General features: G+C 46.1%; 1 protein-coding gene across 1 annotated transcript; it reads right to left on the bottom strand.

The window, feature by feature from the left end:
* Positions 1-8376: 8376 nt before the first annotated feature.
* On the bottom strand, positions 8377-14559 carry RAD1 (RAD1 checkpoint DNA exonuclease). Its single transcript, XM_030005340.2, has 6 exons — positions 14539-14559; positions 14081-14194; positions 12387-12534; positions 9768-10026; positions 9311-9409; positions 8377-8991 (listed from the first exon to the last, which is right to left on the bottom strand). The coding sequence occupies exons 1-6, from the start codon at positions 14557-14559 to the stop codon at positions 8808-8810; spliced, it is 825 nt and encodes a 274-aa protein (XP_029861200.1). The 3' UTR covers positions 8377-8807.
* Positions 14560-15230: the final 671 nt, after the last annotated feature.

Raw genomic sequence — 15230 nt, 5'->3', positions numbered from 1 at the left:
TTTAATAAGTTTCTGCTTGTTTGAGGAAGCCTGAGATGATACAATTTTTGTAGCTACAGAACAGTCTAACCAGCACAGCCTGCTGCTGGCAAGAAAGCTGTGTGCTTTGCTCGACACCTACAAGTGTTGGGTTCCCAAGGTTATGATAGGGTGTGACAGAATGTCTTCTAGGAGAAATGATGGCCTGTCTCATTGGCCCCAGTCATGGGATCCTGAGGTGGTGTGACACCAACATAAGGCTCCTCTGATGATCCATTTTGCCCCTTTGCACGAGCAGTAGAGGTTTGTGCTTTTAGTCCTGCAGATGCCAGTCCCCAGTGACTTCAGGAAGGTCTGTTCTGTGATACAACTTGTAGTTCCTGAGGCACTTCATGGCAACACATCTGTCGCTGTTTACAAACCTTTGGCTGCCCTGACAGACTCTTACGTGATGAGTTTAACACAGGTATTTACGCAATCATCAGTTTTTGAGTCTGTTGTTTCAAAAGCCTGCTTACATGCTGATCTGTCCAGAGTTGCAGTGTTGGCCCTCCTCATACATTTTCCAACAGCCTGAAATGCTCAGACGGTTGGTAATGGGGCCTCCTACCAGCAGCTGGAGATTGGAAACAGGCACATCTTGGTGACATCATCCCCTGCAAGGAGCCTGGGGCTGGAGCCCGACTCCGTGTCCTGGCAGGCAGCTGCCTGCTCCTGCCTGCCTGGCTGGGCCCTGCGCGCTCACCGTGTGCTGTTAAACCCTGCCCGGGAATGATGCTGCAGCTGGTACCCAGCGCTTGGCTGCTCTCAGGAGAAAAGCAGCTCCTGCACCAAAACACAAATGTGCTTATAGGGGAAGCTGTCACTCTTCCCTTTGGGATTAGCCAAAACTCTCCGTGGTGATGGCTGGGCTCAGACCCACAGCACTCTTCTTGCATCTCCTGTCCTAAGCAGCAACAGTCCTGCACCCTGCTGCACTTTTGGAAGCCCCGTTCAAAAATGTTTGGATGCATTTGCTTCTCTGTAAACACTTTGCTGCCCACCAGGAAGCATCCCCCAAAGAAGAGGCTGGGGAGCAAGGGGGGAGCTGGATTAAACTGCATTTTCCAGACGAAAAAAAAAAAGGGGGGGGGGGGGACGGACAGAGAACTAAACCTGGCATTCCTTCCCCTCCAAGTCTCCCTTGCGGCTGGAAAACAGTGCAGGGAGTGAAGACACAAAGGTCTCCCCTGCACTGTTCCTAGAAATAGCTGCTCTGGGCTCTTGCTATTCAAAGTGCGGCTCCCCAAAAAAGCAGCACTGCATTCAGCAGCTGGTGGGGCCACATCTGGGTATGAGCACAGCTGGCTAGATGTTGTAGAGCCAGGTGCAGACATGCCTGTGCAGGTGTTGCAGAGCTGGGTGCCTGCTGGAAGGTCACAGTGCGGGGGTAGCAGGGTCCCTGTGCCCATGCAGGGGACGAGAACACTGCCCTCTCCAACACAGGTGCAGAGGATTTGGGAGCAGGTGGTGGAAGCGGGACCACCCCAAAACCCTGTGCTGCCTGAGGGTGGCTGCGTGGTATCCACAACATTTCTAAAATTCCCGCCCTTGCTGCCACGTGAAGAAATCGCATCGCTGTCTGACAACTGGCAAGGAGCAGCCTGGCAGAGTTTTCTCTGCAGATGCTGTGGCTGATGGGTCTCTGGCAGTATGTTCCCTTGCCAACATCTGCATAATTAAACGCATACATGATCACCTAGTCTGAGTCGTAGTGCAGAAGAGGAGGGCATGCGGCTATGCTGGCTGCCCTCAAGCAGCTCTGTGTAGCCCACACCTCTCTGGGAGCCTTTCTTGCACTCTTGGTCACCTCCGCAGAGTGGTTGCTTGCAGGGGACATTCTCCTCTGTGCTGCCAGCAGGCAACAGCCTGGGTTTACCCCAGCACCTCTGGGACCTGTTTCCTCTGTGTAGTTTATTAGGAGAGTGAATGTCTCCAACCAGCTGATGGCAGTGTTTAAGAGAGACAGAGCTCTCTGTGTCGAGGTAAAGAGCTTATTGTAAAACTGCTGGGAGAAGAAACATGTTCTTGGTGATTCATCAGGCTACACCTGTAACAGTGGCCGGGAACATTCTTGGATGCTGGAACGAGGCCACCCCCATCATTACACTGCTTGGGATGGGCCCTGCCGTGGTGTTGGCTCAGGCCAGCCAGCAGGTTTTGCAAATAACTTCCCTGCACGGCTCTGGATCAGGCCACTCCTCATTGCAGGTGGCCCTGCACCTGGCAAGGTGAGCTTCCGACAGTGCAAACCCCGGCTGTGCAGCACCCCAACCCCTCCGTGCCCGGGAGCATCTCATGCAGCATCTGCGTGGGCAGGCGTAGCCTGGGAGCCGGCACCGGGGCCCTCAGCCTGCACTGCTGGGGTTTGTGGGAGCAGCTTTGCACCTAAATGGTTGCTCCTCTGATTTCTGGACTGCGCTGAGCTGTGTACGAAATCTTAAGAGGAGTCTGTCTCCTTGGACAGCTGTCTGGTTTTCAAGCAGGCAGAGGCACTGCGGTTTGGTGATGCTGCAAATCCCCCGCAGCTCCTGCCTGACTGGGCAGAGTGGCTTCACGCCTCCCTTAGTGCTGCAAATCCATTGCTGCACTCTATTGGCATTTATGGGGTAAAATCCACACATATGTACAGATAGATTTGTTACCTGATTAGATAAATACAGGAGATACATTGAGGCCTCCAGCTTTCTGCTGGCTTGCTCATTTTTGGTCAACACCACAGTCCCATCTGAGCTGGAAGCGTAGGAGGCTGCTAAATTCTCCATGAAGAGCTTTCATCATCCCTTCTGTCAGCCTCACACCAGGAGACTAGAAAACCCAACACCCCCTCCAGGCCTGTCTGCAAAAGCCAGCCACCAACAAAGCAAATTTAACGTCTAGTTTCTGACCAGTGGCTCACTGGGGTTTTGATCTGCAAAATAAAGGATTGGGCTCAGGGGATTTCTGAAGTGCTGACCTGAACTCACCAAATGCAGCTGTGTGGCATCACTCCAGAGGGAGTGAAATTCCCACCATCTCTCTGCCTTGTGTGGGGGCAGATTTTCAATGGTATAGCAAAAGGGGAGCTTTTCCTGGATTTCTTTGTTGTGCAGTTCAGATCCTTCAAGACTTCCTTTGGGTGTATATCTCCATGGAGGCCCAGGATACTTGCAGAGAATGACACTCACATTCATGATGGATATTCAAACCCACTTCTCACTGTCTATTAAGACCACAAAGAGATTAGAGCTGTGTGGGCACCTGATTACATTTCTCTGCAACACTCACTCGCTTGCACAGCCCTTATAATTAGATGTAGCAATGCTAATGCACTACCCTGTGTGGCAGGTTGAACCTGGCTGAATGCCAGGTGCCCACCAAAGCCATTATATCACTCCCCCTCCTCAGCTGGACAGGGGAGAGAAAATACAACAAAGGGCTTGTGTGTCAAAATAAGGACAGGAGAGATCACTCACCACTTACTGTCATGGGCAAAACAGACTCAACTTGGGGAAAATTAACTCAATTTATTACCAATCAACCAGAGCAGGGTAATGAGAAATAAAACCAGATCTCAAAACACCTTCCCTCCACCTCTCCCTTCTTCCCGGGCACAACTTCACTCCAGGATTCTCTACCTACCACCCACAGCAGTGCAGGGGGATGGGGAATGGGGTTTACGGTCAGTTCATCACACGTTATTTCTGCCGCTTCATCCTCCTCAGGGGCAGGACTCATCACACTCTTCCCCTGCTCCGGCGTGGGGTCTCTCCCACGGGAGACAGTTCTCCATGAACTTCTCCAGCATGGGTCCTTCCCACGGGCTGCAGTTCTTCACGAACTGCTCCAGCATGGGTCCCTTCCACGGCGTGCAGTCCTTCAGGAGCACACTGCCTCAGTGTGGGTCCCCCACGGGGTCACAAGTCCTCCCAGAAAACCTGCTCCAGTGTTGGCTCCTCTCTCCACGGATCCACAGGTCCTGCCAGGAGCCTGCTCCAGCGTGGGCTTCCCATGGGGTCACAGCCTCCTTCGGGCACCCACTTGCTCCAGCGTGGGGTCCTCCCCAGGCTGCAGGTGGATATCTGCTCCACCGTGGACCTCCATGGGCTGCAGAAGGACAGACTCACCATGGTCTTCCCCACAGGCTGCAGGGGATTCTTTGCTCCGGTGCCTGGAGCACCTCCTCCCCCTCATTCTTCACTGACCTTGGTGTCTGCAGGGTTGTTTCTCTTACATGTTTTCTCACTCCTCTCTCCAACTGCGGTTTCTGTCTGTCCCAGCAGCTTTCTTCCTTCTTAAATCTGTTATCACAGAGGCGCTACCACTATCGCTGATGGGCTCGGCCTTGGCCAGCGGCGGGTCCGTCTTGGAGCCGGCTGGCATTGGCTCTGTCGGACACAGGGGAAGCTTCCAGCAGCTTCTCACAGAAGCCACCCCTGGAACCCCCACCACTACCAAAACCTTGCCACACAAACCCAATACACCCTGTTAGTTGTTAGAGCCCAGCCAAGGAGAGAAGCAGGGCAGAAAGGCACATTCGTTCAGTTTAATGTTAGTGTTCTATCAGCAAAAGCACTGTTTAGTGTTACTATAATTATTTATACAATTTCTACATACTTATTTTGGCAAGACAGACCTGACGGATTCTTAGAGGTTTACAAGCTGCTACAAAATGAAGTTCAAAACGGACACCTACAGGAAACAGCATGTGGCTTTTCTCAACTTTTCCAACTACTCTGCTAAGCTCACTGAAGACCCATCTAGTCAAGAACACAAGAATACATTTCCTTATAAATACGTATGTAATTAAACAACTGATTCTTTCCCATGACTAACTTTGGAACAGAGGTACAGAACTCAATTCCTTTTGAGGAATTTTGTGCTCAACCGTCTTTACAGATCCAAATGGTCGTGGATCAGCCTCAACATGTGAAAGCCAGAGAGACACAAGAACTTCTCAAAGCATTGTGAAGTAAGAGATAACATTAGCACCAGCATCATTGGTGTTTTGCTGCATAAGGATTGTCAGGACTAGGAGCCAAAGTCATTATTTTGGCATTCAGTATCTTAGGACCAATGGGTATTCAGTATCTTAGACCAACGGGTAATGGTTTTCAGGTAGAATAAAAGAGGTGCCTTCTTGAAGACTTGAGGTCAGTTCTTACTCTGAAAAGCAGAAATCAAAGTAATTGGAGGAAAAGTCACTTGTCAGTTTTGCAGCCTCTGGATCTGGGCTGCCCAAAGCCCCAAATGCAGTAACTCAGAGCAGCCAGGCAGCACCGGTTCCAGCTCCCACTTCCAGGAACTGTTCTTAGTTTACACCACCAGTAATTCTGAGTACTTATACGTACCATTTTATAAGAAAGCAGGTGGGCAAAATCCGAGTCATGACAAGTCCGTTCTGTGATACTACTAAAGGAAAAAACATGAACTAAAAGTTTCTCCTACTGCAGGTTTCCCATTGTCTGCAAGAGGAAAAGACTTGTCAAGTACAAGAAATAAAACATACTCAAGGAACTGTCACTCAAGTTCTGGATCTCATGCTGTGACAACCCGGGCTGGACAGACCAGCAAGGGGATGTGGTGAGTTCGGAATTCCCTCCAGCTAAATGAAGGTGAAACGACACCAAATGATCAGTTAAACATTGTATTTACGGCAGAAGCAAACTGAATTTGGAAGGCGTTAACAGCAGGTGGCAGGGAATTGGCATGGAGTGACCTCAGTGACCTGTGTAACCTGCGGTAACCATATATATCGATTCAGGGAAGAAGGAGATCCCTCCCGTTGAGTCACAAGGTTCAGAGCAGACCCCCCTGCTTTCTACACTCCTTCTCAGAGAAGGCCCCAGGAGCAGCTGGATCCAGTCCTAGTCCCAGGCTTGGTCAGCGGTTTTATGTCTAAAGGGATGAGGTGTAGGGATTACGGAAAAGGGAAAGAGAGGAGAGAGAGAGAGGAAAAGAAAAGAGAAAGATTTCACCAGTCCTGGGTCCAGCGTTGTTTCCAGCCGAGGGGTCCCGTTCGGGGGGGGGGGGGGGGGGGGGGGGGGGGCACGCATGGGGCTTCAGTTTGTGTCCTTTTATCATCTCCTTGCCCCTCCTTCAGGCAGGCACTCAAACTCATTAGGCTGATTAGGTGTCATGCGTGGTTTGTGTTTTCTGAACCTTTGGGAAATGGGTCGGTGGGCTTGGGGGTCGTTTGGGGAGTAACTTCCCTTTCCCTGCAGACATGACCCTTGTTCAATCTTTGGCCATGCACAGTGAGCTGCCCTGCTCAGCGCGTTGGAACAGGGAACTGCGCACCCTCCTGCACAGCCTCCCTGTCCAGCTGCTGATGGGCTTGTCACCTGCCCTTCGTAGTTAGGCAGAACTTGCCCTGGCCCAATGTTTGAGACATTAACTCTTTCAGTCTCTCACACATGCAAAATGTGGTAGAAAATTAAATCTAATCCAACAGTGCAGGTTTGCAGAATTTAGGCAACTTAGCAGGTCAAAAAGATGCACAGTGGCCTTCCAATCATTCTCCTCTTCACCTTTATTATTTTACTGTGTTTGATGGCAGAGATGTAACAGAACCCATCATAGGTGGCTTCTAAACGCACTCCTTGCCTTATTGCAAGGAGTCCGTAGTCCAGACTTCCCATGGTTTTGCCCACCTAGAACCATACCCACAAAGGCACAAGGTGCACAAGCACCTCCTCACCTTTGTGAGTCTAGGCCCTGACTTGGTTCAGTTGGGGTACAGGTGTTAAGTCTTGCACAAATCATGCCTGTTGGTAACAGCTATTATTTATGAAATGCAACAGCTACTTTCTGGTATTTTGTGGTGTTCTAACGTCTTAGGATATTATTTCCATGATCACTGTTAGTGGATTATAGAAGAAATTGGTAAAAGTACTATTTTAAGAAGTAATATAGTAGTATAGAAGTAATATAACATCTGTAGGCAATTACATAAAAGTACAAATGTTAAACCACAGTAATGTCCTTGAACAAAATACAAGGAACTTTGATACTCTAAAATAAATCACATTAAGAAAGTGATGCGTTCTGTTTCATTTTTATCCTGTCACCCAGAGATTACATAAATCATTCTTAGCGCTCGGTCGTCAGGGCTAATATCGATTAATTTGCAAAGAGACCATAATTATTTTTTTTTCACTGTAGAAATTGAGACATTAAGCCAAAAGGAAATTCACCTATACTGAATACTTAAGTTTGAAAAAAACCCCAAAAGACAGTACCTAAGAGTCATTTAGAATACTACTAGGTATCTTTATCAGTCCTGTAGTTCAAAGACCTGTAATTGTTTTTCAAATGTAAAAATTATTGCAATAAATAGATGATCTGCACAGAAGACAACAGAAGTGAACTGTTGACATGGTGTATACTCTTGCTGTCATAAGCAAGAAGTGAAAAATGGTCAACAAAGGCATTTTAAACTTAAAATAAACCAAAAGGACTTGGATTCTGTTGAACTGTGGAGCATTCAACTTGGTAACATTTGAAACATACTGTTTTCCACATGTGCAAAGCAGGACCCCAGCTTCTGACAAACCACAAAACTCAACTACAGCCTGAAGCTGTAGAAACTACCTGCAGATCGCTGACTCTTGGATCACATCCCACGGCAGCAAGGCAGGAAGACTTTAGTCTCTTGCAGTGTGATTTGCAGTCTCTGCATCTGGTTCAACTCCCAGCAGGTTCAGTGGACTTCCTACTTGGAGCAGGTTGTTTGCAACGGAGAGGTGTGAAAGGAGAAGAGCAACTTTTGACCTAAGTACAGCCCACCTCACTGTTTTGCAAAGCTAGCCACTGAAGAAAACTCTCCAGAAACCGCACTCCCTTTTCAGTGAGTAAGAGGTTAGGCCCATTTTTATCAGTGGTATGAATACACCACTCCATGGGACACAGGCAGACATTGCTTTACTTCAGTTTAGGAGTCCCTCCTGTTGCTGAAAAAGGCTATTGAGAAGGTAGACAAATTTCACAAAAAATTTCAAATATGAAACTTTTCTCTCTTCTTATGATTCTTAACAGCATTAGTAGAGAGTAGCAGGGTAGGAATGGGACATGTACATACAGAAACGTTTCAGCAGCAGCATTCTTGTGGATGTGTAATAAATTACTAGATATAAAACAATAACGTTGCCAGAACACTTATGAGTAATGACTAAGTAAATCTATCTTAATTTACCAATTCAACACCAGTACTGCAGACAAAGGGGTAAATTGGTATCAGATGAAATTCCAAGGAATTGAGTTATATTAAGTATTAATCAAGATGAGGAGGAGCCTAGTGGCTTCACCAGCAAAACATGTCAGCAATTGCCAGAAAGAAACCACCTGCTGCTATTAAGAAATCAGTTTGAAAATTTCATCCTCTTTCAACGCAAATTTAGTTTTATTTTTAAGTCATTGAAAGTTAACTGGCTAACATACAGCTAGTATTCACATTTTCCCTTGTGCAATTGCTTAGAACAAGCCAAAGACAAAAAACAAAACACAAACAAAAATTCCTGGAGAACACTGTAAAAAGCAGCAATGTATTATACAAACACCACTTTAACATCTATGCTGGAATCAGTGGCTATAGGAGATCAACTCCCCTTTTTGCTTTTTCAGCTTCAGTTTTTTGAGTCAAGGCTAAGAAATGTTTGCAAGGGAATAAATAGGAAGTCTTCATATTTCTAATTCCAGAGTTTAAAAAAAATGACAGTATCAAGTCTATCAATTTTTACAGTGCTCAGTTTTATAAAAAAATACAGTATTTTATATATCCACAAATATAAAACAGAAGCCAAAACATACACCTACAGTTCTGCTTCAGTAATATCCTCATCAGGGCAACAATAATATTCCACAAAACAGATCTGTCCATCTTCATTCCTAATCATATACTGCAGTGAAAGAAATCCTTGAGCATCTGTTCGAATGGACACTTTGCAAGATAAAGCCAGTGCCTTTGTAGATGGTTTAAGCAAAGAAATCTTGTACCTGCAGGGGAAAAAAAAAACAGTCATCTGAAAAAAATACATAGTGCAGAGAGGAGCTGAAACATTGCTTCCAATTAAAGCCACAGAATAACTAAAAACCAATTAGCAACATGTTAATTTGATCTTTTCCTGCTAACAACATGGGACAGACATTGTTATCCCTCAGCTTTTGATCAGAGACACAGCCTTTTATCAGATGGGAAGTATTTTTTCCCCTGTACTAGTGAAATAAAAGTTACAGTAATGCAAAAACAGTTTTTTAAACTTTCCAGCAAGAACACATGACCTGTCATAGAGGGCACTGATCACAGACTTCTAACCTGTTTGTCTGGGTCTGGTTACAGTGGAATGCTTCCATCAAATCAGAGTCCCTAGGGTAGTCCAGATGTGCACTTCCTGCATTTCCAAAAGTGGATAACCTGGAAGACAAAAGGCACCATCTCAAAATACCTGATCACAGCTCTCTAAAATCTTGTCAGAATTTTTGTTCTGACATAAAATTTGTCAGAAATTTGTCAAAAAAAAAAAAAAAATTGTTTTGCTTTATTTAATTAAAAATGCTAAACTGTCCACATCGGTGTCACTTTTACCAGGTTGTCAATATAATCGTTACTATGTTAATTAGATTACATATTGTGATTTGCTATACTCATTACAATTCTTCCTGAAATCAAGCAATATCCTAAAATAGCTCCCCCCTCTTCACCCTGAAAACTTTCAGGCCTTACCAATGGAGGCCAAGCATGAACACTGAGTTGAAAGCATAATTTCTAGTACCTGAAGTAGGGTTTATCTGGAGACATGGTAATCTGCAGAACTTCACTGGTCATATCCAGTTCAGCAAATGCTTCTCGTAGCCCCTCCGACTGCAGGATAACTTTATTAACAACATTCGTACTGCAGAAATCAAAGTCTAACAACTCATCAGGCTCCTGAGTGTTAATTTTGCACACTGTCACTACTCCTCCTTCTTCCAAGAACAGCATCAAGGGATAACTATAACCACGATAACACATCCTAAGGGCTGTTGGTGTCCCTGAAAAAGAGAATGAAATATACATTCTTCTGAGAGCTAGCTAGCACATCTGACCACTTTAGAAAATGCACATTTTACTGTCATATGGGCACAGATCAATTTGATTTAGCATGTTTGGTCCAGCCTCTGATACAGTAATGTAGCATGCTTAATGCAGCCTCCTAGACACCCTATGAAGTGCTAATGGTTATGCAGCAAAATGAAATTATTTGTATATAGACACAGTTCAAATCCAACTCATGTCATGTACCAAATGGGTAACACTAGCTGTGACAATGAAGCTGGATATGCTACAAATAGTTTAGTGGAACTGGAAAACCCTCCGTGGTCCTGAGGCTCCCTCTGGCTCACATAGTCCTTCTTTACTACTCTTGTTACTTGTGCAAGCCAAACTGAAGTTAAGGCAGCTTAGCTTGCATTAGGGTCACATCCTCCTTTTGCTAGGTAATCATAATCTGAATGTTTGGTTTCCCAAAATCAGAGTGCTGTTTAGAACAGTTGATTTAGGTCTTTAGGTCAGAGTCACAACAGAAACAGCAGAGGAACGTGGAGTTCAACACACAGCTGCAATGATAAAACTGCCCTGAAAAACTGTCATGGTATCACTCTACTCCACATGAGTAGCGCCCACAAAGTCATGCTAACCTGCAGTTATTCTTGCTTGCGAAAATATTTTTTGAACAACTATCAAGTTAAAAAAAAAAAATTATAGGAAATAAAATTCGCTAACACCTGGGGTTTTTTCAGTATTTGTATACATAATCGTGAAAGCAGCTTGTCACACACCTCTGTCACTGAAAAGGCTACAAACAGTATCAATAATACAGTGTGCTTGATTTTTATAATTCACACACTTGATAAGCAAGATATAAAGTGCTCTTACAGCACCTGAAGTGCTACCCAATCCAGCTACAGATTGCTTGTGAGACCTTAGGTAAGTATCATTCCTCAGTACCTTATCTGCAAGCTGGAGATAATACTCACAAAACAGATGCAGGTGCAGCCTGAAGAACAGAAGGAACAGAAGGTGCCACATATCAGCTATTGCACTGGGAGCAGAAACACAATGAACTGATGGTGCTGCCTGGAATCCCTGCAGACTTCTACAAGCCCTGTAAATCTGCACCAGAACATTTCCTAATTCACGCATACACTTGTTAATGTTTCTGAGGTAGCTGGATGTTCCAGGGTTGCACAAGCCACAGAAATGTTGGAAAAGAGATCACATTTATTATTGAGTTGATACAAAACTTTTTGTAAGCAAGGCAAATTCCAAGCTATGTCTATACTGGCTCTCAGTGTGCTGATTTCTGCTACAGTTCACAGCAATTAGTCAGCCCGAGTCCCTTGTAAGTGGATCCCCTGCAGCCTTAAGATGTACTAACAGCTTTCATGCTTTTTCAGCTCAAAGCGTCAGCTCTGATAAGAGGCTGCCCCAGCCTGCCCAAGCAGAAGTCTTTTAGCCTGATGCTGAGGGTGTGTGCAGCCTGCCCTGCTGCCCACTTAAAAACAGGTGACAGCATGAAGCACTGTCCCTAGCAGAGGGAACCTTGGCATTCTCTACATCCATATCGACTACGCTGAATGAGCCGCAGAGAACTATTCTGCCAGCTGTGCCCAGGCTTCCCCCTTAAGTGAAGGGCACTTGGGAACAAAATAGCATTTGTGCGATGTGGATGATCTGGGCCCTGGACTGAAAACAGATCGACAGGAAAGGCAGTCATGGCATGTGTCAGTCCTAGGGTACAGCACTGGCCTTGAAGTCAGACCTCCAGCCTAAACATCACACAATTTGCCAGAGATGCGCCTGAACAAACTACTTGGCATGTTTTCTTGTCAAGATTACAGAAAACTATTTGAGATCTTCAGCCTCAAACCAGAGAAAGGGTACAAGCTGGGGCTGTTCATTGGACCTCATGCCACAAAACCGTTGTCTCCCAAAACAAGTGGTTCTTCTGTGCCTTACACAGATCCAGGAAACATTATCTTCACAGGAAGACTCCTCTGTTTCTCAGTTAGCCCAACAGCATCACACAGACATATACCTTTATTCCACCTTCCAAACTGAATCAGCCTCTTTTGGCCTCTCCTGAGGCAGTGGTCCCTGATACACTGGCTAGGCTCACATCCATCAGCTTCTTTCTTCTCTCCATCAGCTGTTATCACAGCACATACTTGTACTAGCTTAAGTAAACAGTACGAATCCTGCTTAACAGCAATAGCTGCCATGCTCAGAAGGACTTAAAGTGAGGAAGTCAGAAGTTTTGCCAAGACTGGAAATCTCCCTATAACTATGTACACGTTTCACTACGTGATTACACGTGATACACATACACTGTCAAGGCAAATATGCACCATACCTGGCAAAGCACTGGTACCAAAAATGGTCAAGCAGTCAAGAAGAACAGACAAATTAATCCGGAATGTCACCGATTCCTCCTGAACAGCAAATTCCTGAAAAATTTCTGCCTGTAAGAGAAAGGAAAGAGATGAGGAGAGGGGAGTTTTCTGCAATTATTTTACAGTTTACACTTACTTCCTTAAATTCAGTGCTTTCATTTTCAGAGACCAGTGTAATACAAAAGTGATTTCTACGTGTAACACAATCCCAATTAAAGAAAAATGGGTCTTCATCCTCAAAACTAGTAAAATAAAATCAGGTCATAGTGGAAACAAAGTAGCACGGCATAAGCATGAAAACCTAAACACTTGTCTTTTATAGTTCAAAAAACAAGCTACAAATGTTCAACCTGAAAGCTGCCTACTTCTGGAGCTGGAAACATTCAGAGAACCGGAATCATAGAACAGTTTGGGTTGGAAGGGACCTTTAAAGGTCATCTAGTCCAACCCCCCTGCAATGAACATCTTCAACTAGATCAAGTTGCTCAGAGGCCCATCCAATCGGACCTTGAACGTTTGCAGAGATGGGGCATCTACCACCTCTCTGGGCAACCCGTTCCAGTGTTTCACCACCCTCATCATAAAAAATTTCTTCCTTCTATCTAGTTCAAATCTACCCCCTTTTAGTTTAAAATCATATCCCCCTGTCCTATCACCCCAGGCCCTATTAAAATGTCTGTCCCCATCTTTCTCCTAAGCCCCCTTAAAGTATTGAAAGGCCACAATAAGCTCGCCCCAGAGCCTTCTCTTCTCTGGGCTGAACAACCCCATCTCTCAGCCTGTCTTCAGAGGAGATATATTCCATCCCTCTGATCATTTTTGTGGCCCTCCCCTGGACCTGCTCCAACAGGTCCGTGTCCTTCTTATGTTGGGGGCCCCAGAGCTGAATGCAGTACTCCAGGTGGGGTCTTACAAGAGCGGAGCAAAGGGGCAGAATCACCTCCCTCGACCTGCCGGTCACGCTTCTTTTCATGCAGCCCAGGATACAGTTGGCTTTCGGGGCTGCGAGCGCACATGGCCGGGTCACGTCCAGCTTTCCATTCACCAGTACCCCCAAGTCCTTCTCCACAAGGCTGCTCTCAATCCCTTCATCTCCCAGCCTGTATTCATACTGGGGGTTGCCCTGACCCAGGTGCAGGACCTTGCACTTGGCCTTGTAGAACCTCATGAGGTTCACACAGGCCCACTTCTTGAGCTTGTCCAAGTCCCTCTGAATGGCATCCCATCTCTCAGGCATGTCAACTGCATCACTCAGCTTGGTGTCATCTGCAAATTTGCTGAGGGTGCACTTGATCCCACGGTCTATGTCATTGATGAAGATATTAAACAGTACTGGTCCCAATATGGACCCCTGAGGGACGCCACTTGTCACCGATCTTCATCTGGACATTGAGCCATTGAACACTACCCCCTGGATGCAACCATCCAACCAATTCCTCATCCACTGAGCAGCCCATCCACCAAGTGCGTATCTCGCCAATTTAGAGAGGAGGATGTTGTGGGGGACCTCATCAAAGGCCTTACAGAAGTCCAGATAGATGACATCTGTAGCTCCTCCCCTGTCCACTGATGTAGCCACTCCATCAGAGAGGGCCACTAGGCTGGTCAGGCAGGACTTGCCCCTGGTGAAGCCATGCTGGCTGTCTCGAATCACCTCCCTGTCCTCCATGTGCTTTAGCATAGCTTCTGGGAGGACCTGTTCCAAGATCTTCCCAGTCTCAGAGAGGAGGCTGACAGGTCGGTACTTCCCAGGGTCCTCCTCTCTAACCTGTGTAAAAATGGGTGCAACGTTTCCCTTTTTCCAGTCACCAGGGACTTCACCTGACTGCCACGACTTTTCAAATATCACAGAGAGTGGCTTGGGAAACACATCAGCCAGTTCCATCAGGGCTCTGGGATGTGTCTCGTCAGGTCCCATAGACTTAGCTTAGATATGTTCAGGTTCCTCAGGTGGTCATGAACCTGACCTTCTCTTACAGTGGGAGAGACTTTGCTCCTCCAGTCCCTGCCTTAAGGTCCATCCACTCGAGAGGTGTGAGAAGAGAGATTGCCAGTGAAGACTGAGGCAAAAAAATTGTTGAGTATCTCAGCCTTCTCCTTGTCTGTAGTTACCAGTTTGCTGGTTGTGTTCATTGGGGGCGTACATTTTTTTTGACCTTCCTTTTCTGGCTGACATACCTGTAGAAGCCCTTATTATTCTTTGCATCTCTTGCCAAGTTCAGCTCCAGCTGTGCCTTGGCCTTCCTGACCCCATCCCAACACAACTGGGCACCATCCCTATACTCTTCCCAGGACACCTGTCCCTGCTTCCACTGCCTGTGCATTTCCTTCTCACCCTTTAGTTTGACCAGCAGGTCTTGCCTCAGCCATGCCAGTGTCTTGCCTTCCTTTCCTGATTTCTTACACCTGGGGATTGAGAGCTCTTGTGCTTTATGGAAAGTGCCCTTAAAGATCTGCCAGCTCTGTTCTGCTCCCTTGTCCCTGAGGGTAGCTTCCCAGGGGGTGCTATTGACTAACTCCTTGAACAGCTGGAAGTTTGCTTTCCTAAAATTCAGGGTCCTGACTTTACTCTTCATCTGTCCCATATCCCTCTGGTCTGCAAACTCCACCACTGCAATGTAAGTACAACTATACAATGTAAGTGTCACCCTTCACCAGAAAAAATACTTATTTACTTTTCTTCACTTGGAGCATGAATAAATATTTCAAATAATAAAAATATGTAAGAACAGAATAGCGAGTTCATCACATTGAAGCATGTGCTGAAACGTGCCTTTGCCTAGTCTGATGGGGGTAAACTACTC

The sequence above is a fragment of the Aquila chrysaetos genome, chromosome Z (genome assembly GCF_900496995.4).
Source record: "Aquila chrysaetos chrysaetos chromosome Z, bAquChr1.4, whole genome shotgun sequence".
Lineage (NCBI taxonomy): Eukaryota > Metazoa > Chordata > Aves > Accipitriformes > Accipitridae > Aquila > Aquila chrysaetos.
The sequence above is the reverse complement of the archived record's forward strand: the minus strand, read 5'-3'. Positions and strand labels throughout refer to the sequence as shown.